The sequence below is a fragment of the Acinonyx jubatus genome, chromosome B4, assembly GCF_027475565.1.
Source record: "Acinonyx jubatus isolate Ajub_Pintada_27869175 chromosome B4, VMU_Ajub_asm_v1.0, whole genome shotgun sequence".
Taxonomy (NCBI): Eukaryota; Metazoa; Chordata; class Mammalia; order Carnivora; family Felidae; genus Acinonyx; species Acinonyx jubatus.
In genome coordinates, this window is record NC_069387.1 from 24,429,073 (window position 1) to 24,452,634 (window position 23,562).

At 36.9% G+C, this 23,562-nt stretch overlaps 1 protein-coding gene across 2 annotated transcripts in view; it reads right to left on the reverse strand.

The window, feature by feature from the left end:
- Positions 1-1,728: 1,728 nt before the first annotated feature.
- The window catches only part of MASTL (microtubule associated serine/threonine kinase like), a 35,125-nt gene continuing 13,291 nt past the window's right edge, over positions 1,729-23,562 (reverse strand). Inside the window, exons 5-12 of one of the 2 annotated variants that reach the window (XM_015070619.3) lie at positions 19,536-19,642; positions 18,956-19,106; positions 16,260-16,432; positions 12,627-13,775; positions 11,160-11,301; positions 5,735-5,848; positions 5,551-5,652; positions 1,732-2,894 (exon numbers count right to left, since the gene is read on the reverse strand). In XM_015070619.3, the coding sequence (XP_014926105.3) occupies positions 2,737-2,894; positions 5,551-5,652; positions 5,735-5,848; positions 11,160-11,301; positions 12,627-13,775; positions 16,260-16,432; positions 18,956-19,106; positions 19,536-19,642 (2,096 nt within the window). In that variant the 3' untranslated portion in view covers positions 1,732-2,736. Of the gene's footprint in view, positions 2,895-5,550; positions 5,653-5,734; positions 5,849-11,159; positions 11,302-12,626; positions 13,776-16,259; positions 16,433-18,955; positions 19,107-19,535; positions 19,643-23,562 lie in introns of both variants that reach the window. The other variant, XM_027073689.2, reaches the window with a different exon arrangement.

Genomic DNA, 23,562 nt, shown 5'->3' on the forward strand with positions numbered 1-23,562 from the left:
GTTCCCTACCTTTCACGGCTTCTTGGTCCCCAAGTTCACCTCTCTGCGCCACCTATCTGTTGAATTCTGTGGTTCAGGTTGTGCAGATTGTTGTGTTAACCCTCCAGTTTTCTAGGTGGGTAGGATGGTTTAATGTTGGTCTGGCTGTATTTCATGGACACAAGACACACAAAAAACTTCCATGCTGTTCTGCCATCTTGGCTCCTTCCTGCTTTTGTTGATTTTGGTGGGAGTTCTCTGCCTCCTAGATCTAGATGTTTCCTTCTCCAGATTAGGGAATTTTTCAAATATTATTCTTTGAAATAAAATTTATGCCACTTTTCTCTCTTCTGGGGTTCCTATAATACAAATATTATGATGTTTGATGGAGTCACTGAGTTCCCTAAGTGTATTCTCATTTTGTGTAATTCTCCTTTCTTTTTCATTCCGCTTCATTGCTTTGTTACTTTGTCTTCTAGGTCATTAATTCTTTCCTTTGCTTCTTCTAGCCTTCTGTTCATTGCATCCTGTGTTTTTAATCTCATTTATTGCACTCATCATCTCTGATTTCTTTTTAACTCTTATCTCTATGGTAAGGACCTCACTGATGTCTTTTATTCTTTTCTCAAGCCCAGTGAGTGTCCTTATGATTGTTGCTTTAAATTCTATCAGGCATTTTACTTTTGGCTATTTCATTTGGATCTCTGGCTGTGGCCTTATCTTGTTCTTTCATTTGGGATAAATTCCTATCTTCTCATTTTGTCTAAGTCTCTGCCGTGTGTGTGTGTCAGAAAAGCCACTTATGTCTCCTCATGACAGTCATAGCCTTATAAACAAGTCCTATATTGCCCAGGGCTGGTACTTCAGGGAGTGCCTTTAATGTGTTGTATGTACTCTGCTGTTGTGTTCTGGCTGCTCTATCCTTCAGGGAAGTCGTCTGCAGAGGCTCTCCTTGCCTGCTGTGGACAGTGTTTGGTACCTGGCCTGAATGTGGCAAGTTTTAACTAGGTGTGCTTTGTTCTGCTTGTGAAATGAGTCCTGTCACTACCTCCACTGGAAAAGAGGCCCTGCAAAACTCTCTTGTTGGGACATATGGTGTGGGCAGGTGTTTGTTCTCATCTTCCTGGGGAGAGGCCTGCTGCACTGAGACTGAGGCAAATGTGACTGAAAAGGGCAGCTCCACTGGGACACAGGGGGATGGTTCTTGGTGTGAGCAAGTTAGTAGTTAGTATAGGCACAGCGCTACTTCCCATAGGTGGCTCTATCTTTATGCTGATGGTTGGGGGAGGGAAATGGCACCAGCTGGTACCTTTATCCCCAGAGAGGTGTCCCTGTGAATGCTGTCAGGGACACACTCTGAGAAAAGCGAGTAGTCTCCTGTGTCCCAGGCACTCTTCAGATTGCTGTTTCCCTGCTGTCTGTCCCTGGGTTTTTTGCCTGCCTTCTTTCTAGGAGCAGAGTAGTGCCCTCTGGGTTCTATCCTAGCCAACCCACTGACCTTTAAAACTTCAGGATGTAAGCTCCCCTAGTTGCAAGAATTCATGAAATTCAGCCCCTCTTGTTTCCCAAGCCAATGGCTATTGGGAAACCTTCTCCTTGTGTGTTCCCCTGTGTGCTCCTCTCTCTTGCCCTCTGTGACCATAGCTCCCTGCCCTCTGCAGCAACCAGGATCCATTTTTCTCCTAAAGCATGTCACTGTACTTCCTACGTTCTTTGATGTAGCCTCTTCTCTCCCTTTAGTTGTGGAGTTTGTTCTGTCAGTCTTCAGGTCTATTTCTGGGGTATTCAGGATGATCTGATAGTTATCTAGTTGGGAGGAGGTGGGTGCAGGGTCCTCTGCCACCATCTTCTTTGACTACTCATCCATTAATTTACCACTGGGTAACAAACTATTATAGTGAAGTTGAATCTTGGTGTGTATATATACTTAACAGAAGGATGTTCACAGTATACTTTAAGTGTTATATTTATTAAGCAAAAATAAATTATTATTTATTTTTAGAGATCAGGTTGTTTCACATAACGTTGTATGTTTTATTTATACAAATTCTTTTAAGTTGCAAACCATCACATTTTTCATTAAAATTGAACAAGCTGTTAAAATTGCTATAGCATATCACACCTAAGCCCTCCAGTACAATTTTAAGCACATACGTATTGTTGAGAAAGTACCAGAAGCAGTCGAGGCAGCAAGACTGTATTCCTAGTAAGGTAAACAAAAACCTCTGCCCTTTTCATTCCTCATTCCCTAAAGGAGTTATACTACCAAGTGAAGGAGTTTCTCAGTTATGGGTTTGAGGCCACAATTGCAACCTTAAATGATTGCTCTTGAGATTGCAGTTTTTGCAGGCAATCATGTCCAGCTAAATTACATTACAATAAAATTGTTATTTTAACACCAAACTGAATGATGGACTGAAATCTACATGTGAAAGAAAAGCTAGGCTTGAGGCTTGCTCCTCTCTTAAAGGAGTAGTGTTATTCTAGTTTTATTGACACATTAGTTTTCATAAAGTGCAGACACAAAATAAATAAGGTGAAAAAGGTCTTGAAGCTCTATATACAACTATGAGATTAAGTAAGTTACTGGTTATGTTCTTGATAGCCTTTTAACTGTGGAAGCTGTAATATACATTAAAAGCTCATTGATCCAAGTAACATAATGATTCTTTTTCCCCTTAGATCAGTCTACTATGAAGGAATATATAATTATGCTAGCTTATTCTATAAAACAAGATTAAAGACAAAATTTATGTGCTATAGGCTAAATCCAGATACAGTCAGGTGCTGAGCATTATTCCTGGCTTCAAAATAGGATGTATCTGTTTCACCATCTGGTTGGGGTATGAAAGGCATAGTTTGATGCTGCAGATTTTCCCAGTCCACATCACTGAAGAGAGGATGACATTTTAGCTCTTAGGGAAAATATAAAACAAAACATAGTATTATGACACCATTGCTTAAGTAAGTACTGTTTTACAGGAATCAAGAGAAGGTCTCACATGTATCTTGCCCTTGTTTTGCTTCTCACGTATGTGTTTAATTTCTGTGCAACTACATACTTCACAGTGGCACATACTGTGTTATTTTGTATAACACCTGACATATGACAGGTGCTTGGCCTGTATTTGTCAAATAAGCGAATGAAAGATTTGCCTTAAAAGAAGCCTATCATTCTCATGCCTCCATCTTCTCACATAATCCCTGCCTTGATGAGATAAGAGCTTGGCCTACTTCCTGTTCTGGGATACAGTTTCCACACCACTGATCTTCAGGATTAATGCCCACTTCTCATTCCAAAACAATGCTGCCGGTTTCTATCTCTGCAGTCCTTAGCACCATCTTTTGTCCTATGTAACTTTACTAAGAACCCCATCCTCCACTACCTTACTTTCTTCCATATGCTCCATCCTTATCCTTCATGGTAACTTTAACACATACATTGATGACACTTGTGAAACATTCTCTTCATGGTTCTTTGACTTTGATTTCATCGACTTGTATCTCCATTGTACGCTTCTTTAGCAGTATGGGTACATCTGGAATCTCTACTGCTTCACTTACAAGATCTCAACTTTGTTCCTCTTTTGAACTACATTTCCAGCACCTGTCTTCTTTGCTAATTCCTTTTACCTACTAAAATGAAATTATGGTCTTTTGATCACACTTGTGATATTTAGTTGCTAGACACAACCTTCCCTCTCCTCAACCCTTCACTTTGTAAGACAACAATAAAGATGTTGGCAAAAAATTAAGTGACCGGGCACCCAAGCGGCTCAGTCAGTTAAGTGTCCGACTTTAGCTCAGGTCATGATCTCACAGTTTGTGGGTTCAAGCCCTGCATCAGGTTCTGTGCCAACAGCTCAGAGCCTGGAGCCTGCTTTGGATTCTGTGTCTCCCTGTCTTCCTGCCCCTCCCCAGCTTGTGCTCTCTCTCTCAAAAATGAATGAACATTAAAAAATATAAAAAAAAAATCAAGTGACAATTAAGGCATTACTTAAAAAAAAAAAAAAAAACAGCAACCAATTTAAGGAAAATACTGTGAGAAGACCACACAGACAAGAAATAATTATGTGTCTATATTGGGAGTGATGAGTTGGGAAATCAGTATGTCTACAAGTTGGTTTTTCCCTAAACTAAAAGATTGGTAGGAAAACAATAAAATAGCAAAAATAATTCACATTTAGAGAATTTGTCTCTCAATTGTTCAAAATAAATGCCTGAGCATGGATTACTTTAGAGTTACTTAGCAGTAACTCTTAAACTGTATCTGGATGTGACAGGATGCTTTATGGCTCTCTCATCCACTGAAGTCACTAAGGAATTCTAAGCCAGTTTAAGATGAACTCAGCAAACAGTTGTTGAAACAACTGTTTCTAATCAAAGACTACTCCTGTCATCTGCTTCACTATGTAAATTGTTCATTAAACAAACGAACAAAAATCTGAGGTCATTGGTGCTGAGGATGCTGTTCTTCTGTCTCCACTTATTTTCACTTACTTTGTCCTTTGGGAAGCAAAATTACCCCAGTTGAGAACTGTTCTAAAGTAATTTTCAGAACTGAGGTTTCAAATGTCTGCACCCTCAGTTTACATAGGATTTTTCTCAAATCTCACTCTTCACAGAGGTCTTTCTGACCACTCTATCTAGAAAATCTCTTGTCAACACTTTGTATCTACTCACTTGCTTTATTTTTCTTTCCAGGACTCACTGCTAGATGGCATTATGTCATGGCTGTATCTGTTTACTTTTTGTCTTTCCACTAGAGAGTAAGTTCTACAAGCACATGAATTTTAGTCTGGTTCATCCCTGGGTGCAGCATTGCCTGGCACCTGAAAGTCACTCTATAGGATTTGTGAAATAAGTGAATAAACTGTTGATCTTATTTGAGGGAGCACCTAGAAGCTGTTGCAAATGACATATTACCAAAGCTCGTTTTTCTAAATACCTTACATCACATGGAAATGCATCTGAGGACATAACTGAAGACATAACAAACATATATACTTTGTTACAAAAAAGATTTTAAGGCAGGTGACATTAAATCTAATTTGAATCTCAATTGAAGCCAATGGGTTTTTGGTTTCAAAACTGGAATTTAATAACCCCTGCACTGGAAAAAAACCATCGAATGGGTCACAAATGTATCAATTTTTCTTATTGGAGACAACCTGGCACCTAATACATTTGCCAGTCAATAATGATATCAGAAATGAAGCAGTATGAAATTACAGAAGATAATTTTGATAAAAAAATATTTTCTGTATTTGTTGACGATTAACTTTATCAGGCTTTAAAAAAATCCTAAGACATTGACAAGATTCTTTTAAGATAATTGTTTGAGATTAATAAAATTCAGTGAGTGGACATCCTAACCTAATGCATTGAATTTTAATGTAGAACAAGGATCAATATATCAATGTATATCTAGCAGGCAAAAATAAACTGAAGACATTTTTTAAACCCAGTTAGCAGTCAGATTATTTGTAGTGTTGTACTAGAACTTGGTATCATTCCTACCATTCACCTGAAACAAATCAAGGCTAAGAGTTTATTAACATAAGACCTTACCTTTCATTCCAGCTCTCTTTGTATTATCAATAGTTAGAAGTATTTCTACTGCATTTTGAGCATTATCAGATAACTTTTCTTCACCTTCAGGCCATGGGATATCTACAAATACAAATAGCTTGTTGATCATTGTTCAAATAATACAGAGAGATAAATGCGTCTACCTTAACAGAAACAGAATCACCTCTTTTCAGAATATTCTGGAATACTTGTTGTGGTGTTTCATCATTGAAAGGAGGAATTCCTGTTAGAAATTCAAACAAGCAAACTCCAAGTGCCCACCAGTCTACTGCAGGACCTGGAATTTAGGAGGGATTAGTTGAACTTGCAAGCATTTTGTACAAATGTTTCATCAACTAAAACATCAATACATGGATATTTGGAAGAAATCAAGGCATTCATTTCCCTAAGGCTTTCTTCTAGCTTCATAAGGTGCAAAAACTCAAATTACTTTCATTTCAGTAACATGGCAATTACTTTACTTCTCTGTTATCCAGGAAGTTTAGATTAGCAATTAACACAGCTCATTAAAGAAAAGTTAAAGCTATCTTTTGTCACTTACTAATAATTTCTGATATTCTGAATACTTAACATGTTCTAAATCTAAAGATTACTCTCAAAAATAGAGTACTTGTCAATTTCAAATTGGGGGACAATAACATTTAGATGATTCTGTACTCCACTTACTTCACATGGGGGTGAGATGAAGTAGCAACATTTATACTAATTGGAGGACAGCCTGGTTAACAAGGGAAAGCCTTCGTGTTTTAATGTAACCTTACTCCTTTGAAGAACGTAGAGGAACAAATTAGTTTAACAAGAAGTATTCACTTAAACTATGGCTTGCAGTGGTAATTAGGATATAAGGTTTAATAAATAGGTAAAGCTGATTTCTAAATGAGATCTTTACTGGAAGCATCATTCATATACAAAGATTTTTTTTAATTTTATTTTTTATTTTTTTAAATTTACATCCAAATTAGTTATCATATAGTGCAACAATGATTTCAGGAGTAGATTCTTTAGTGCCCCTTACCCATTTAGCCTATCCCCCCTCCACAACCCCTCCAGCAACCCTCAGTTTGTTCTCTATATTTATGAGTCTCTTCTGTTTTGTCCCCCTCCCTGTTTTTACATTATTTTATATACAAAGATGTTTTAAATGATTATTATAAATATGACCTTATAATCTGGTTTATACTTTTGTTTAGTCCTCTCTATGAAAAAGTGTTTCCTAAGCAAAGGTTAATTTCAGTCAAGAAATGACTATCTTCAATACAAATTTAAAATAGGAATTCTAATCTAGTACTAAATTTGCTTGAAAATTGCTCTTTAAATCCATTTCTCAAAATTCATTATTATGGTTAAGCAACTGCCACCATCCCATTTTCAAACAAGTAGGAAAGCACTGGGGAATCTGCCATTAGGAAAATAATTACATGCATTTAGAGTGTCTTTTTATTGCAAGCCACATAATCCTGTCTTCCCTAAGGAAAAAGTGATGAGAACCATCTATAGGCTTCCATTTCTATAATAACACTATAAAAACATACAAACCACCTCAGTTAGTAGCTCTTTTAAGCACCGCTGAAAAAGAATTATTCCAACAGATAGACAGTATAACCAAATAACAGAAAAGTAGGGGAGAAGTCAGGGGAAAAAAACTTATGTTTTCATTATTTTACTTAGGTTAGAAATTAGAACCCTTTTCCCAGCTCAGCCGAAATGTACTCATGTCAAAAACATACATGATTTCTCCATGGATATGTCACACATACCCATATATTTGAGTCAAAGTCTAATAAGATCACATATTATGATAAATATAGCAATTATAATATATACTGCTAGCCAGAGAAATAGAACAAACTTGTTTTACGCTATTGGTTTTCTAATTCGAAACCCACATCTATAATTTGTACATTTGATATGGTTATACCTTTTTGTTTTCTAATAATAATGGAATTAAATAGTTAAGAAAATTCATGCCCTTTTGGAGGTGCTAATTTTCATATTTTTTATGAAGCCTATTTCCTGGGTGCAATAAGAAAGTCTGCATCTTCACACTCTGCTACTTTTACAAGTTACTTTAAAAATGCATCATGCCTATATTTGCTTTCACAGAGAAGAGCAGTCTCTCTGGATGTCTTACTGCTCAGAAGACAGAATGCAGTTTATTTTTATATTTACTAAATGAGGTGAAAGAAAAAAAAATTTTTCTCTGCAATGTGATCTAGTTATACTTTGACTGTTCAGTTTAATTTGCTTTGCCATATTACTTTACAGAGAAGTTCACTCACCAGAAGTCTGAAATCCTGCACCAAAGAAAAGAGTAATTAGGTACACTGTATTAAAACTGAGTTCATTCTCACATCATTCATTTGGACTAGATATAAGTATTGTGCCAGATACAAGGGACACAAAGATGAATAAGAAAGATAACTTTTCCCAAGAAGCAAACCTACTCTGGGGAGAGACGAAAATAGATAAATTTGACACGATGTTAAGAGACATGAAACAAAAATATGTACAAGAAGCTATGGGAAAATCAGCCAGGAGTTCCAAAGTCCTTGGTGGAAGGAGAAGACCATGGAGGACATCAGAGGAGTCTTAGCTGTCCTCAGCACGATGTTTAGAAACAGAGAGGTCAATATAAGAAACAGAATTGCTGTAGTGACTGCTCTTGGGGCCTGCGATTTGGGAAAGAGATATAGTCATTTTTTTTTTAATTATAAATTGCTTTGTATTATTTGCTATTTTAAAAACTGTGGACCAAATTACCTTTATAGGAAATGAAAATCTTAAAATCTATCACTAGATAGCTGAGGTAACTAGATCCTCCCACTAAAACAGTGGCAGGATCCTATAAAGCAAACCTTTCAATTTGAAGCTTACCTTCATACCGGATCCTAGATAGAGAAAATGCAGATTACAGGAAGTGAGCTGGCAAACCTGTGACTTAGCAATACGGGCACTGTACAAAGTCAGTTAAATGCCCAGAGGAACTTAGTTGCTCTGGCCAGTAATGGGGAATATGGAAGGTCTCTCCTTTCAGCATCACAGAGATTGTTAACAGTGTTAGTTGAGTGCTAACCCAGGAATCCTTCTGGAGTGCTATGTAGAAGGAAAACACAGACTCAAGTGTTAAGAAATTTTCATAAGCTTTTGCAGTGGAGACAAATATAATAACATAGGTAAAATGACATAAGCTGACATTAAACAGTGTATAAAAAAGTGATATAAAAGTGAACAGCTACTTCCCCATAACTGACCAAGGATGCTTTGTGGAAGAGGTAACATTTGAACAGGTGATGAGATGAGACGAAATTTGATGGGAAGATGATGGGGTTCTGGCTTTTCTCAACTAAGGGAAAATACTTGCGCAAGATAAGGAAAAGCTGAAGAAAGATGAGTCTAAGAAGCAGAATGAGAACATAAGGCTTATAATGAGATTCTTTTGAATCTGCTGGCACCTTGATCTTGAACTTCCCACACTCTGGAACTGTGTGTGAGGAATACATTTTTGTTGTTTATAGAAGGAAAAGAAACAGAGAGAGATTCTTTGAGAAATGAGGCTACTACAAGAGCTTAGAGCCTCCAATGCCATGATCAATAATCTGGATTTTATTTTGCAGGTGGGACAGAGCCACCATGGTTTTTGAAGGAGAGAAGTAGCCTGACCATTTTATGTCTTAAGAGGGAAAATCTGGTGGCAGTGATTATAGACAACAGAATGAAGTTGATGGTCCAGGAAGAGAGCTAGTAAATTAATGAAAAGGGAAAGAGGAGTTTCTTACAGAGGATAGTGACAGAGATGAAAAAGTGAGAAGAAATTCTGCAGGGACAGTATTGGCTGCACTTACCTGCCTGAATGTAGGGGCAAGGTCTGTGCTATCACGAAGGTGGTGGAATTGAGAGAGGGAACAGAGGAAGAGCAAGCTGGACAAGTCCCATTCTGACATACAGCATGGCCAGTGGAAAGCTGAGTAGGTACTTTGTCCATGTGTCTGCTGCCTAAAGAAAGTCGGGATTAGAGCTGGATATTTAGGAAGCATCAGCAAGGACATGAGCACTGAAGTCATGGGAGATAGGAGATTAACAGGAAGTAGGTGTAGGGAAAAAAAGGTAAGTAAAGGGCAGGATTGTGAAGAAGAATCTCCATGTTTGGAAGAGCTGAAGAGCAAAGGAGTAGCAACAAAGTAGTGAGAATGAGAAGAAGCCGGTATATCTGACAAGAACAACATCACTGAGGACTGTTAACAACAAAGTGTCAGTGACAGGCGCCTGACTGAATCAGTCCATAGAGTATGCAACTCTTGACCTCGAGGTTGTAAGTTCAAGCCCCACGTTGGGTGCACAGTTTATTTAAAAATAAAAATCTTAAAAAAAAAAAAAAAAAAAGAAACAGTGTCAGTTAAATGGAGGGATAACAGTCAGATTGCCAGAGCAAAAAAATATCAGGCAAAGAAAAGAGGCAACCTTTGAGAAGGGAGATGGTGAGGGGAACAAGGATGGAAATTATTTTCATGCTAAGGAGAAAGGCAACACAGGAATAAAAATAGAAGGGGTGGAGGGGGTGTGGGGAAGATGAGACAGTTGATCACCAAAGGAACCCAAAGAAAAAGGAAGCAACTGATAATATCAAGAAGGTGCTCACATTATGGACTGAATTATTTCGCTCTGAGAAAAGACATGTTGAAGTCTTAGTCCTGAGGTCCTTGGAACGTGCCATTTGGAAATATGGTTCTGGCACTTATAATTAGGTAGGTTAAGATGAGCTCATACTGGAGTAGGGTGGGCCCCTAAGCCAATGTGACTAGTGTCCTTATAAAAACACAGCCATGTGACCATGGAGAAACAGGGAGAGCAGCATATGAAGAGGGATGGTTTCAGTGTGGCACCTGCAAGCCAAGGAACACCAAACACTGCAGGCAAACCACCGGAAGCTAGAAGGGGTGGGGTAGTTCCTTCACACCTCTCGGAGGGCGCATGGTCCTGCCCACACCTTGATTTCACACTTCCAGCTTCCAGAACTGTCAGACAAGAAGTTCCTGTCGTTTTGAACCATCAGTTTGTGGCACTTTGTTACAACGGTCCTAGGAAACCAATATAGTTGGTTCCAGAATGCAAGAAGGGAACGTTCTTCAGAGAGCAAAGGGGAAAAAGAGAGGCTAAGTAAAAATGCCATCCTGTCTTCCTAGGCTGCATCCAGAAGACGGCTCATTTCTGGCTTGACCCTTGTGGTAAGGGGGGAATAAGTGAAGGTAAGCTCTAATCAGGCTGCCGACTGAAGTTTAGGCCCGACTTTGTATTCCTGAGCCAAAACTGGAACAGACCTGAGAAGACATTTAGAGCAAAGATAATAGAGCAGGTGGACGGTAGGGTTTCTCTGGATCACTGAGACTGAAACAGAAGGCAAAGAACAAATGGCTGCATGTCTTCTTTTACCATAATAAATAAATGCCATATTTATGAGAAAAGAGCATCACGAGTTCATTTTCTTTTAACTCTTGGCAATCCAAGTACCAAAGAAATTTAAAACAATTTTTCCTCAAAAGAAAACATAAAGATAGAGAACACTTCAAAAACTCAAGATATGGAAGCCTTACCATGGGCCCTGCCCAGTAACAGCTCAGGTGCAAGGTAGTCTGGGGTTCCAAGAATTCGTCCATCATCCACTGGGGCTGCCCCTCGCCTCACACTCTTTGGAGTTCGGTATGGAGTTCCTGATTTGATCTGATTTGGGGTATGCTAATTTAAAGAGTTTAATAGACAATAAATATCTCCATTCCTTTTACAGCGAACAGAATTGCTAAAACAAAAGCAAAGCTAGGCTGTTGGGCATAAGAGATATACTCAAATTCTTGATCAGTTTTGAACAGTCCTGAAAGCTGGTGAAATTCAATAGTTTAGATAACACCAATTATTTCAGTAAGATGAGGATATGCAAGACAGAATGAAAAAATCCACAAGAAAAAAATTTTTTTTTTACTTTTTTTTCTTAACGTTTATTTATTTTTGAGACAGAGAGAGACAGAGCATGAACGGGGGAGGGTCAGAGAGAGGGAGACACAGAATCCGAAACAGGCTCCAGGATCTGAGCTGTCAGCACAGAGCCCAATGCGGGGCTTGAACTTACGAGCCATGAGATCATGACCTGAGCTGAAGTCGGATGCCCAAATGACTGAGCCACCCAGGAGCCACAAGAAAAATTTCTTGATAGCATGGATTAATACAAACTTAAGAACAGTCACTGAGGGACAGTGCAACAAATAGGTCATGATCTCACTGTTTGTGGGTTTGAGCCCCGTGTCGGGTTCTGTGCTGACAGCTTGGAGGCTGACAGCCTACTTCTGGTTCTGTGAGTCGTCTTCTCTCTCTGCCCCTCCCCTGCTCACACACTCTCTCTCTGTCTCAAAAATAAATAAAAAATTAAAAAAGAAAAAAAGATATTGTTATCTCACAAGGACTCTGTGAGACCAGCGGAACAGGTTATCAGCATATTCTACAGGCAGATAAACACGCTCTGAGGGAAAGGGACTGCTAAGTCACTAAGTTCTGAATAGGCAACCTGAGTCTTGTGACCCTAATTCAGGGTTTGCACTTTCTATTTTATGATCTCTCTCCAAAGGAAGAAAAAAAAATGAAACTTTGGGTTTAAAAGTTTAGAAAACACAAACAACATAAGATTGGTAATATATATTTTCAACTTGTTTCTAAAAAGAAAAGAGATCGTCTATGAAGATCCTTAGAAGGCAGCAAGGTAGAGTGGACTCTATATTGTACCTCAGAGTTGCTGTCATCAGGTGAAAATATGTGACTGTAAATATGTAAACATGTGATTGGAAATATGTGAAAGTCTAGAGAGCAGATGGAGGAGCTGTATTTAAGAATAATAAAATTACTACCAGCTTTACCTTTATGCATCAAAACCTCCAACAATCAATCCATAGATTCCCAATAAGCAGAACAGAATTCTATGGTAAATCTCATACAATCCAGGTGAGAGGCAAGTATCTGGCTTTAATAGTTTGTTATAAAGTCTAAACACAAAGTGTTAAAAAGTTATAACATACCTGATATGGCATATAGGATGTTCCTTTTTGAGTAGGGGTTATAGCCATGGGATATGAATCACTATAAACACAGGAAATATCCATTGCGTCTAAAGAGGTAATGCTCATTTTGGATGGTTCTGAGTTACTGGATGCATTAATAGGACTGTTAAAACTTCGAAAAGCTACAGCATTTCTTTTAGATACGGTTAATGTTTTCAACACTTCCGAAGATGGAGCTAACATTTTTTGGCTACTGCCTTGGACAGCAGGATTCTCATCACTTTTTGCCAAGGTACTTTCTTGCCAGCTGGGTGATACCGTAAGTCGACCTTCAATGTTTGATTCTTCAAAAGAGGATTCTTTGATGCTTTTATCTGGATCTAAGGACTGCCTTTCTAAAGAACTTTCCATTATAGAAATTCCTGGAAAAGATGAATCGGAGTCCATACAAATACTTTTAGAAGCTCTCTCATCATCAGAACATAGAAAACTAGAATTTAAGTGCTCCTTCTTACTATTCTTGTCACAATCTTCATCTAGTTCACACATAAGGTTTTTTGCTATCATTGGGATAGGTGATTTTTCTGGTGTTTGTTGTTTATCAATGAAAGAATTGACCAGGTTCTCCTTATTAGCACAGTCATTTTGCTGACCTCTACATACTGATAGCTTAAGGTCTTGGACTTCAGTTGTTAAGCCTGTCCTTTGATTTATACAACCATCACTCATTTCATTACTCCCCTTAAGCTCTATACAATTTTTTTTATTCTGTATAATATTCTGACAAGGACTAGAGTCAACTAACTCAAAATTTCTTTTAAAACCTCTCTTCCCAAGGTGCTCTTCAGTCATATCACCAGAATCCACAGCCCATGGATCTGACTGATGAAAAGCAGGCTGTGTTTTGTCAGTGGCCATGTTAATGTTATTTATATCCAGTTCTCTTGCTTCCCAAGAAACTTCCCCAGGGAAGCATTTTTTAGCAGGGTTTACACAAGAGTTTCCAGTCGCAGGGATGGTACCACTGTTATGAATGGGAGAAAGGGCTAACTCAAGATCCTTTTTATTGAAACCTTTGGTCTCGATGGCATTGGTAGATTTTGTACACAAAGGCTTTTCTATTATATTCCAACTCATCATTGTAGAGCCCAGTGCATCATCACTTTCCTGAGAGGGAGGAAAAAACACCGTTTTAGTTGTATAAAACTGAGATTCTTGAACCTTTCAAACCTGTTGACTTAGGTGGAATAAATGACCCCATAAACTATTATGCTACCTATTCCCACTTTCCAATGGAACCAAAAAACAATGATAAAAGAAAATTAGAAAACAATATAAACAATTATAGCATGTATTTATATATATTTTGAGTAAAACACTAGTCTAAAATTCAAATTAACTACAGTGTGTATTATAATTTAATATGTATTTGTATGTTATTTTGGTCTTCTGTAACACATATTTGATACAGATTATTTAAGTAGGACAAATTAATAGGCAACATTTTCAGGCAAAATTAAGGGAAATTTGAGGCAAAACTGAGGGTAAGATTATATTATGTATATATCTGCTTGACAACAGCGGTATAGATGATTCTGTTTTGAATTATAAAATGCACAGGACTTAAGCCATAGTTAATGGAAAATCATAGGCAAAGATTTTGTTAATGTAAACATGTATCACTTTGTACGAGTATAATAAAACCAAGCTGACAAAGATGAAGCTAAACTAATAATTTCTAATTAAAACCCCAAAATAACAGGAATTAGAATTCACTGTCAACAAGATGAAATGATCTTGCATTAATAACAAAATACTTTTCGTAAAATCTGTTTGAATTCCAACTATCTGCAAGTGCTCTTGTATGATCAGAGCTTTGTACAAAATATTATAAACTGGTACATGGTATTCAGGAGTTTTACAAGATTACTCAATTACAGTGTATCTTTAGTAAAAAGTACTGCCTGCTTTTGGTATGTGAAAATCAAACTTTATTAACTTACTTAGTAATAATGAGTGCATGATCATGAACAAAAAGAACAAAAATCCCTAAATTACAACTCATAGATCTGCAAGATCATCCAAAGATTAGCACAGGGTTTATCAGGATTCCCTTGTGGTCCATGGTCACTCTTCTGTTTATAACTTTTTTTTTTTTTTTGAGAGATCGATCAAGGCGGGTAGGGGCAGAGTAAGAAGCAGAAAGGGAATCCCAAGCATGCTCCATGCCCAGTGCAGAGCCTGATGCAGGGATAGATCTCATGACTGGTGAGATCACAACCTAAGCCAAAATCAAGAGTCAGATGCTTAACCAACTGAGCCACTCAGATACCCCTCTCTGTTCATAACTTGAGAAAGACTGCTATAATCTAATCACTGCATTCCCCAAGTATGCAGAAGTGGGAGGAAGAAGGTAAACCTGTGTATAGTTTGAAATATTATACAATATACTTTCTTGAATAGGAAGAGGTGAATTAACAGTATTGGAATGGAAATCTGTTTATCCTGTAGCATATATTACCTATAGAGCAGCCTATAAGAGGAGATTGAGAAAAATAATTTGACCTTACTTCTAGAATACAAATATCCAATAATGAAGAAAACTATATTACTGAGAATAAGGAACAAATACAATCTAAATTATTTACTCAAATTGAAGGTTTATTCTTTGTTTATTATCATTATTCTAATCTAACATTATTTCATCTGTACTCTATGAAGGATACTTTATTATAATTTAAAACTTTAGGATCTCTCAGCTTTAATACTTATTGGCTTTAATGGCTTAAAAAAGGCAAGAACAGAAATATATACATGAAGTAAAATAATTTTAAGTGACTCCATTCACTTAGCAAGCAATTTCCTTAGAATAAAAACTTTTTTTTTTTTTTTTTGAGAGAGAGAGAGAGAGAGAGAGCACGAGCAGGGGAGAGGGGCAGAGGGAGAGAGAGAATTCTAAGCAGGTTCCACGCTCAGTATGGAGCTAGATATGGGGCTTGATCCCACGACCCTGGGATCATGATCTGAGCTGAAATCAAGAGTGAGATGCTCAGCAGACTGAGCCAACCAGGTGCCCCTAAAATAAATACTCTTTTTTTTTTTTCAATATATGAAATTTATTGTCAAGTTGGTTTCCACACAACACCCAGTGCTCATCCCAAAAGGTGCCCTCCTCAATACCCAAATAAATACTCTTAAAGGCACACCTGCATTACCTTTGTGGTCTAAAAGTTATTTCTGATCCAGAAGAGTTACCATTCCACTAAATGAGAAACTGGCAGAAAACAGTGTAGAAGGAAGTAATATAAGTTTTAGAATACGACTTAAAAAAAAAAAGTGCAACAAGCTAGTCATGGTAGGGAATTAAAAAAGAAAAAGAAGCCCATCTAGATGCCTATGAGCCAAACATTTACTATCAATTGTCTACAAACTTGTTATATATTATTAATCATGAATAATTCCATACTTGAATGAGAAGTGAAATATTTAAAAATAATTTGACAGAATATACAGGAAAATGAAGACTACTTTGACTGCTGTTCATGTAACAGTTTCATTTCCTTACAGAATTTACATGAAAACGTGTAAGGCGTCTCTATCATCAATGGGATGTACAAAACTGGCTTGGGTTCAGATAAATGGCACTCTCACCTGGCAATCTTTTTCCCATGTGGGACTGCTGTGGCACTCAGACTCCACACTGGACGCAAAGGTGTGAGACTGGCTGCTGGCACTTGACGTAGCCAGCCTTCTCCTGGATTGCAGGAGATTGGAAGTTAGGCACTTCACAGGCATCCCAGGATTGGCAGCAACTGTTTCAAGACCTATAGGGAAGAGAAAATATTGAATCTTATGTCACAGCTTTCTGAGTTCCTCACTGAACTTGAAACTTTGCAGAAAATTAAGCAGAGTATTAAGTACGGCACACCAGAACTCTTTTTGTATAAACATTATCCAAACCACAAGGATGGCTCAGGTGTTTTTGGCACACAAGTACCAATCAATGTTTAGGGGGAAAAAAACCCCTCAATATTCACAAGTGAAAATCAGGACAAAAGAATTCAGTTGTAATTAGGAGGAAATCCATTCTGAATATTCATTATCCAATTTGAAACTCTTCTTGATAAAGGAGCATTACTGATGTTCTATATCCAGGTATGATTTAAGATTGGAATGTGACTAAATTTACTCAGTTCAATTTGTATTTAATTAAATGAGGTTTATGTGCGTACAAGTATGAATTACACACATCCATAAGGGATTTTCTTTTAATACTACTGGGTACAACAAGTAACAGTGAACTAGCTGACAGCAAACCAGTACAAGAAAGCAGCATCCTCTACATGACATGTGCTCCTTATTTATATAATGATGCTAAATTTGTGGTTCCTTAATTTATGAGACATGATAAGCAATTATGCTTTTATTATATGTGCATACACAGATTTTCTGTGTATATAAAAAGATATATATTATATATACATGTGTACATACACACACACACACACACACACACACACACACACACACACACACACACATCTTTTCTCTTTCCCAAAGAGGGTGAACATGACAAGTAAATTCTTACAGTTTTTTTGATTTAACAAATCTTGGCACCTTAAAACTAGAAGTTGAATTTCAATGTCCATCTAAAACAACGGTATTTTTGGTACATAAACCCTCTCAATGAAACTCCTGAAACTCCTTGGACGCTGACCTTGATATTTGACTAAACTGCTCAGCTGCCTTTCCTCAGTAATGTGGGAATTTGTGTCTACCCCAATGCCAAGTGCATACTGTGTATTTGCTAATGGGTTCTTTCTGGATCACTGATATGATCAGACCATTCCTTTCTTTGGAACTCTTGATGACTCCCTGTTTCTACAGCTTAAATTCTAGGTCCCCTGTAATGATACTTGATCCTTCCCATCTATCTGCTAAGTTTCCTTTCCCATTGCACGTGCTTCTGCATTCTCACATAGTGCATTTAGTCCCCATTATCTGAAGATGGAATACTTCCAAGTGTCCGTGCCTTTGCTCATGCCTCTATCTGAAATGCCCTTTTCCAATATACTTGGAGCTATTGCTATATCTTTATTGAAAACCCATTCCTGATTTTTCCGGTTAGCACTTAACACTTTGTGTGTTGCATCACAGTATCCTTCTTACGGATTTTATTTTATAGGATTGCTGTTGTTATCCCTTTGTATCTATAATCAACCAAACTTACAAGTTCTTTTGAGGCAAGGAATTCTTTTACTCATCTTGATATCCACTCAGTGACCAGCACGGTGCCTTGCCCTGATCTAGTTCTGACTAGAGTAAGAAACGACTAAGGGAGAAGCAATTATTTTCACTTCAAAATAAGGCTATAGTAACATTGGCATATTCTGTATTTTAGTAGTTTTGCGTTTATCAAAGCTATAAATATATATTCTCAGCCATTTTGATTTCCACAGAAGTGATTTTGACAGAAGAAACAAGATCCCATGAATTTGGAAGAAAGGGTCAGTGGACAGAAAATTGTATTTGCAATCAGGACTTGGCTAACCCACTTACTAGTGTGTAATTAAACATTTTCAAACATTAGCTTTCTCATTTGTAAGTGAGATATCCTAGATATGTAAAGATTTGAGGACCAAATTCAAAATGAGGCAACATCCACGAAAACATGTATTCCCAAGATGAAGAACATGAGTGCAGAGAACTAAAACATCCAGTGTTGCTAAGTTATAGAAGGTAAAGTTAAGTGCAATAAAATGCCCCATTCTCTTCCTCTACTACTTTTGTTTTTTATTGTGTGCTAATGAAAAAATTTATCTTTGCTTCAACTATTTTATTTCAAAATCTTTTGAAAATCACTTTATAAAGACACACAATATTACAGGTACTACATCTTGTTTATATAAGATTTCCAATGACCCAGTACAGTGAAATTTACCTGATAATCATTCTAATACTATGCTAATTGATGAATATCTCATTAGCTAGATAATTTATCCTGTTGACTTAAAGATCTGCAATAGGGGCACCTGGCTGGCTCAGTCAGTAGAGCATGTGACTCTTGATCTCAGTGTTAAGTTCCAGCCCTATGTTGGGTGTAGAGATTACTTAAAATCTTCTTTAAAAAAAAAAAAAAATATATATATATATATAAATATATATATATGTATATATATATGACAATCTGTGTCAGAAATGGCATTAACATGAGGAAATATAGGAATGCCCCAGCCTGTTCAAGAATTTGCATTTCAAACTCATATTGGAAATTAAAAAATTTAAAAACATGTTGTTCCTCAAAAGACACACTTAATGGAATAAACTACCTTTTCTTTTATACTCACATGAGTTTAGTAGTTTGCTACAATAAGGAGTAGTATCCTTGTGATCTACAGACATAGGACAAATTAGTCCTTGAGAAAGCTGTGATGTTTCAGATACATGGGTTGAAAGAATATTTGCAGAGTCTTTGTTGTTTTCTGCAACTGGTGTGTACTATTAAAGAGAGAAAAACAAAAACAAATGCTAAGATTTATCTCCACAAAAACACCACCTAAATACATAGACTGTTATACCACTTAAGTAGATAATGTGAAAGTAACTCAATATGCTTGATATTTAAATTTATTTTGATCAGGGGGACCTGGGTGGCTCAGTTGGTACAGCATCTGACTTCGGCTCAGGTCATGATCTCATAGCACATGAGTTCCAGCCCCACGTCTGTCTGTGTGCCAACAGCTCAGGGCCTGGAGCCTGCTTCGGATTCTGTGTCTCCCTCTCTGCCCCTCCCCTCTCTCTCAGAAATCAATAATAAACATTAAAAAAATAAAAGAAATAAATTTATTTTGATCATTTATTAAAAAAAAAAAGATTTAAAACTTTAAATGGGCATGTTATGTGAGTTTTTTCTAATTAAGTACTTACAAATCCCAAAGAGCTGATGAGAGATAACACCTGTCCTGGGGTTCTTGAATAATCTTGTCTAGGTTTAGCCATTGATGGTGTTGTAAGGATATCCATCATATTGATATCTATGTATGGAAAAAAAAGTATATGAAATTCTTTAAAAACTTCAATGTCACTGACTTACTAGTCAATAATCATCTCTTCTGAACTTTGTTGCCCTTTCCACATTAACGTTATCTATAAAATTAGCTTGAGTAAGATGAACATATCCAGTGAAGCCACCATGCCGTAAACATATACAACCAAGCAGACAGAGAAAGACTAATACTGTATGATCTCTCTTATATATGGAATCTTAAGAAAACAAAACAAAACCAAGCTCACAGATACAGAGAACAGATTGGTGGATGCCACAGGCAGGGGGTAGAAGAAATGGATGAAGGGGGTCAAATACAAAATTTTAAGAGATAAATATTTATTAAAAAAAAAAAAAAGTGGGGCACCTGGGTGGCTCAGTTGGTTAAGCAACTGACTTTTGATTTCAGCTCAGGTCATGATCTCACTATTTTTGAGATCGAGCCCTATGGTCAGGCTCCATGACACTGCAGAGCCTGCTTGGGATTCTCTCTCCTTCTCTCTGCCCCTCTCCCCGCTCACTTTCTTTCTCTCAAAAATATAACACTAAAAAAAAAAAAAAAAAAAGCAAGTGCTTGAAATCATTACAATTTGATAGAACAGAGTCTTGTGCTGAAATGAATAGAACACCCAAATTAGGAGTCACCGAGGTGCCCAGGTGGCTCAGTCAGTTAAACATCCTACTTTGGCTCAGGTCTTGATCTCACAGCTTAGGGTGAGTTCGAGCCCTGCATTGGGCTCTCTGCTGTCAGCACAGAGCCTGCTTCAGATCCTCTGTCCCCCTCACTCTCTGCCCCTCCCTTCATTCTCATTCTCTCTCTCAAAAACAAACATAAAAAAAAAGGAGTACTCAGTCACTAAACAAGAGTATTACCTAACTGGCAACAGGCACTCTTCTATGAGACTTTTTTCTTTTTTTTGAGAGAGAGAGAGAGAGAGAGAGAGAGAGAGAGAGAGAGAGAGAGAATCTCAAGCAGTCTCCATGCTTAGCATGGAGTCCGATGCGGGGGTTGATCCATGATGCTGGTATCATGACATGAGTTGAAATCAAGAGTCAGATGCCCAGCTGACTGAACCACCCAGGCGCCCCTGTGATATCAGACTTTTAAAGGTAAACTGAAAGTTTGAACCTAAAAAATTTTATTGATTCTACACACTGATGAAGCAAGAAGGACTAACAGGTAACAACAAACATCTTGAAGAATATTTTATAAATTAAATGTTAAAAATGTTATGGCAGTGATTTATTGGATATAACTCCAAAAGCACAGGCAAAAAGCAAAATAGACAAACGGGGCTATATCAAACTTAAGCACTTTCACACATCAAAGGAAATAGTCAAAATAATGAAAAGAACCTACAGAATGGTAGAAAACATCTTCAAACCAGTTATCTGATAAGGGGTTAATGTACAGAATATATAAAGAACTATAAGTCAACAACAATAAATTCAATACTTATCTAATAAAAAAGTGGATAAAGAACTTGGACAGACATTTCTCCAAAGAAGATATACAAATTGCCAACATGATTATGAAAAGAGGCTCAACATTAGTAATCAATGGAAAATGCAAATCAAAACTATAATGAAATATCACCTCATACCCATTAGGATGGTTAGTATCAAAAACAGAAAATAAGTAGTGTTGGCAAAGATGTGGAGAAACTGGAACCCTTGTACATTGCTGGTAGGTATGATAAATAGTGCAGCCACTATGAAAAACAAATGGAGTTGCCACAAAAAATTAAAAATAGAATTACTATGTGACACAGGAATTCCACTACTAGGTAAGTACACAAAAGAATTGAGAGCAGGGGATCTACAATATTTACATCCTTATGTCCATTGCATTATTCACAATAGCCAGGAGGTAGAAGCAACCTAAATGTCTACTGACACATGAATGGATTTAAAAAAATAGCATATATATGTATAATGGAATGTTATTCAGTCTTTAAAAAGAAGGAAATTCTGCTACATGCTGCAACAAGTATGAACCTGGAGGACATTATGCTAAGTGATATGGCAGTCACCAAATGACAAATGCTCTGTGATTCTACTTATATGAGGCATCTAAAGTAATCAAACTCACAGATACAGAAAATAGAATTGTGGTTGCCAGGGCTGAGGGGACAGGAAAACGGGGTATAATGCTTCAGTTTTGTAAGATAAAAAATTTCTAGAGATCTGGTGCAGAGCAATGTGAACATGGTTAACACTACCCAACTGTACACTTCAAAATGGTTTTATGTTTTTTACCACTATCAAAACAAAAAAACAAAAAAAAACAAAAAACCACCACCAACAACAACCAAATTCAGAATCTGTATACTTAAAAGATGTTTGTTGTATTACTATTTATGCTAATACAAATGTAGGATTACTTGGGATCCATTTTATTTTACTTTATTTTATCTTTATAATTTTTATTTTTTATGTAAGCTCTACACTCAATGTGGGGATTGAACTCATGACACTGAGATCAAGAGTTCAATGCTTTACAAACTGAGCCAGCCAGGTGCCCTATGGGAGCCAAATTTTAAATAAATCATGAGATATGAAAAAAATAAAAAATATTAAATGGCTATAGTACTTAACACAACATTTTTATAATTTGTGACTTTTCTCAATATCTTATCTGAAACCCAGGGAACTAGATTTGCCTCACAATTAAAAAATGTTTAGATTTTAGGTAATGTGATAGGGGTGCCTGGGTGGCTCTATCAGTTGAGTCTCTGACTCTTGGTTTTAGCTCAGGTCATGATCCCAGGGTTGTGGGTTCGAGCCCCACATTGGGCTCTGTGCTGAGTGTGGAGCCTGCTTAAGATCCCCCTTAAGATTCTTGCTGTCTCTCTCAAAAAATAAGAAAAAAAAAAAAAAAGGAAGAAGAAAATGAAAAGAAAAAAAAAAGAAAGGTAATGTGATAAATTACAGTGGTTTTTTTGCTTTTTTTAAATTGAAGTATATGACACACAATGTTACATTAGTTTCAGGTGTACAACATAGTGATTCAACAACTCTGCACATTATGATATACTCACCACAAGTGTAGCTATCATCTGTCACCACACAGTGCTATTATGATACCACTGACTATATTCCTTATGCTATACTTTCCATCCCCATGACTTATTCATTCCATAACTGGAAACATGTACCTTCCATCTCTCTTTCACCCATTTTGCCCTTTTGCCCCCCCCACCAAGAAACCATCAGTTTGTTCTCTGTATTAATGGGTCTGACTCCACATTTTTTGGTTTGGTTTGTTTTTTAGATTCTGTGTATAAGTGAATCTACTGGTCTTTCTGTTTGACTTATCTCACTTAGCATAACACCCTCTAGTTTCATCCATGTTGTCACAAAAGGTAAGACCTCATTCTTTTTTATGGCTAAGTTAATACTCCATTGTGTGTGTGTCTGTGTGTGTGTGAGTGTGTGTGTGCACACGCCACATCTTCTTTATCCATTCATCTTTCGATGTACACGTGGGTTGCTTCCGTATCTTGGCTATTGTAAATACTGCTGAAATCAACATAAGGATGCACATTATCTTTTCAAATTAGTATTTTTGTTTCTTTGGGTAAATATCCAGTATACTGTATAGTTAGGAACATCCTTAGTGGCATTTCATCTAGCAGCCTGGTACTCAAATATTATTATTACTGTTATAAAGAGTATGAGTAGTTATGTGAAACTGAATTAATAAAAACTATAAATAGCCCACATCAGTTCAGGCCAAACTTTATTATCAGCTGAAAAACCATTAGGTATTCAAAACTTTTTGAAATTTTACTCCTAGATAAAGAATTATAGATCTATATTTAATTTCAAATAATTATAATCTCATGCTTTATAATTTATAAGCCCAATTTTCTGTTCATTTATTTCTATCTGCTACCAATTTAATAG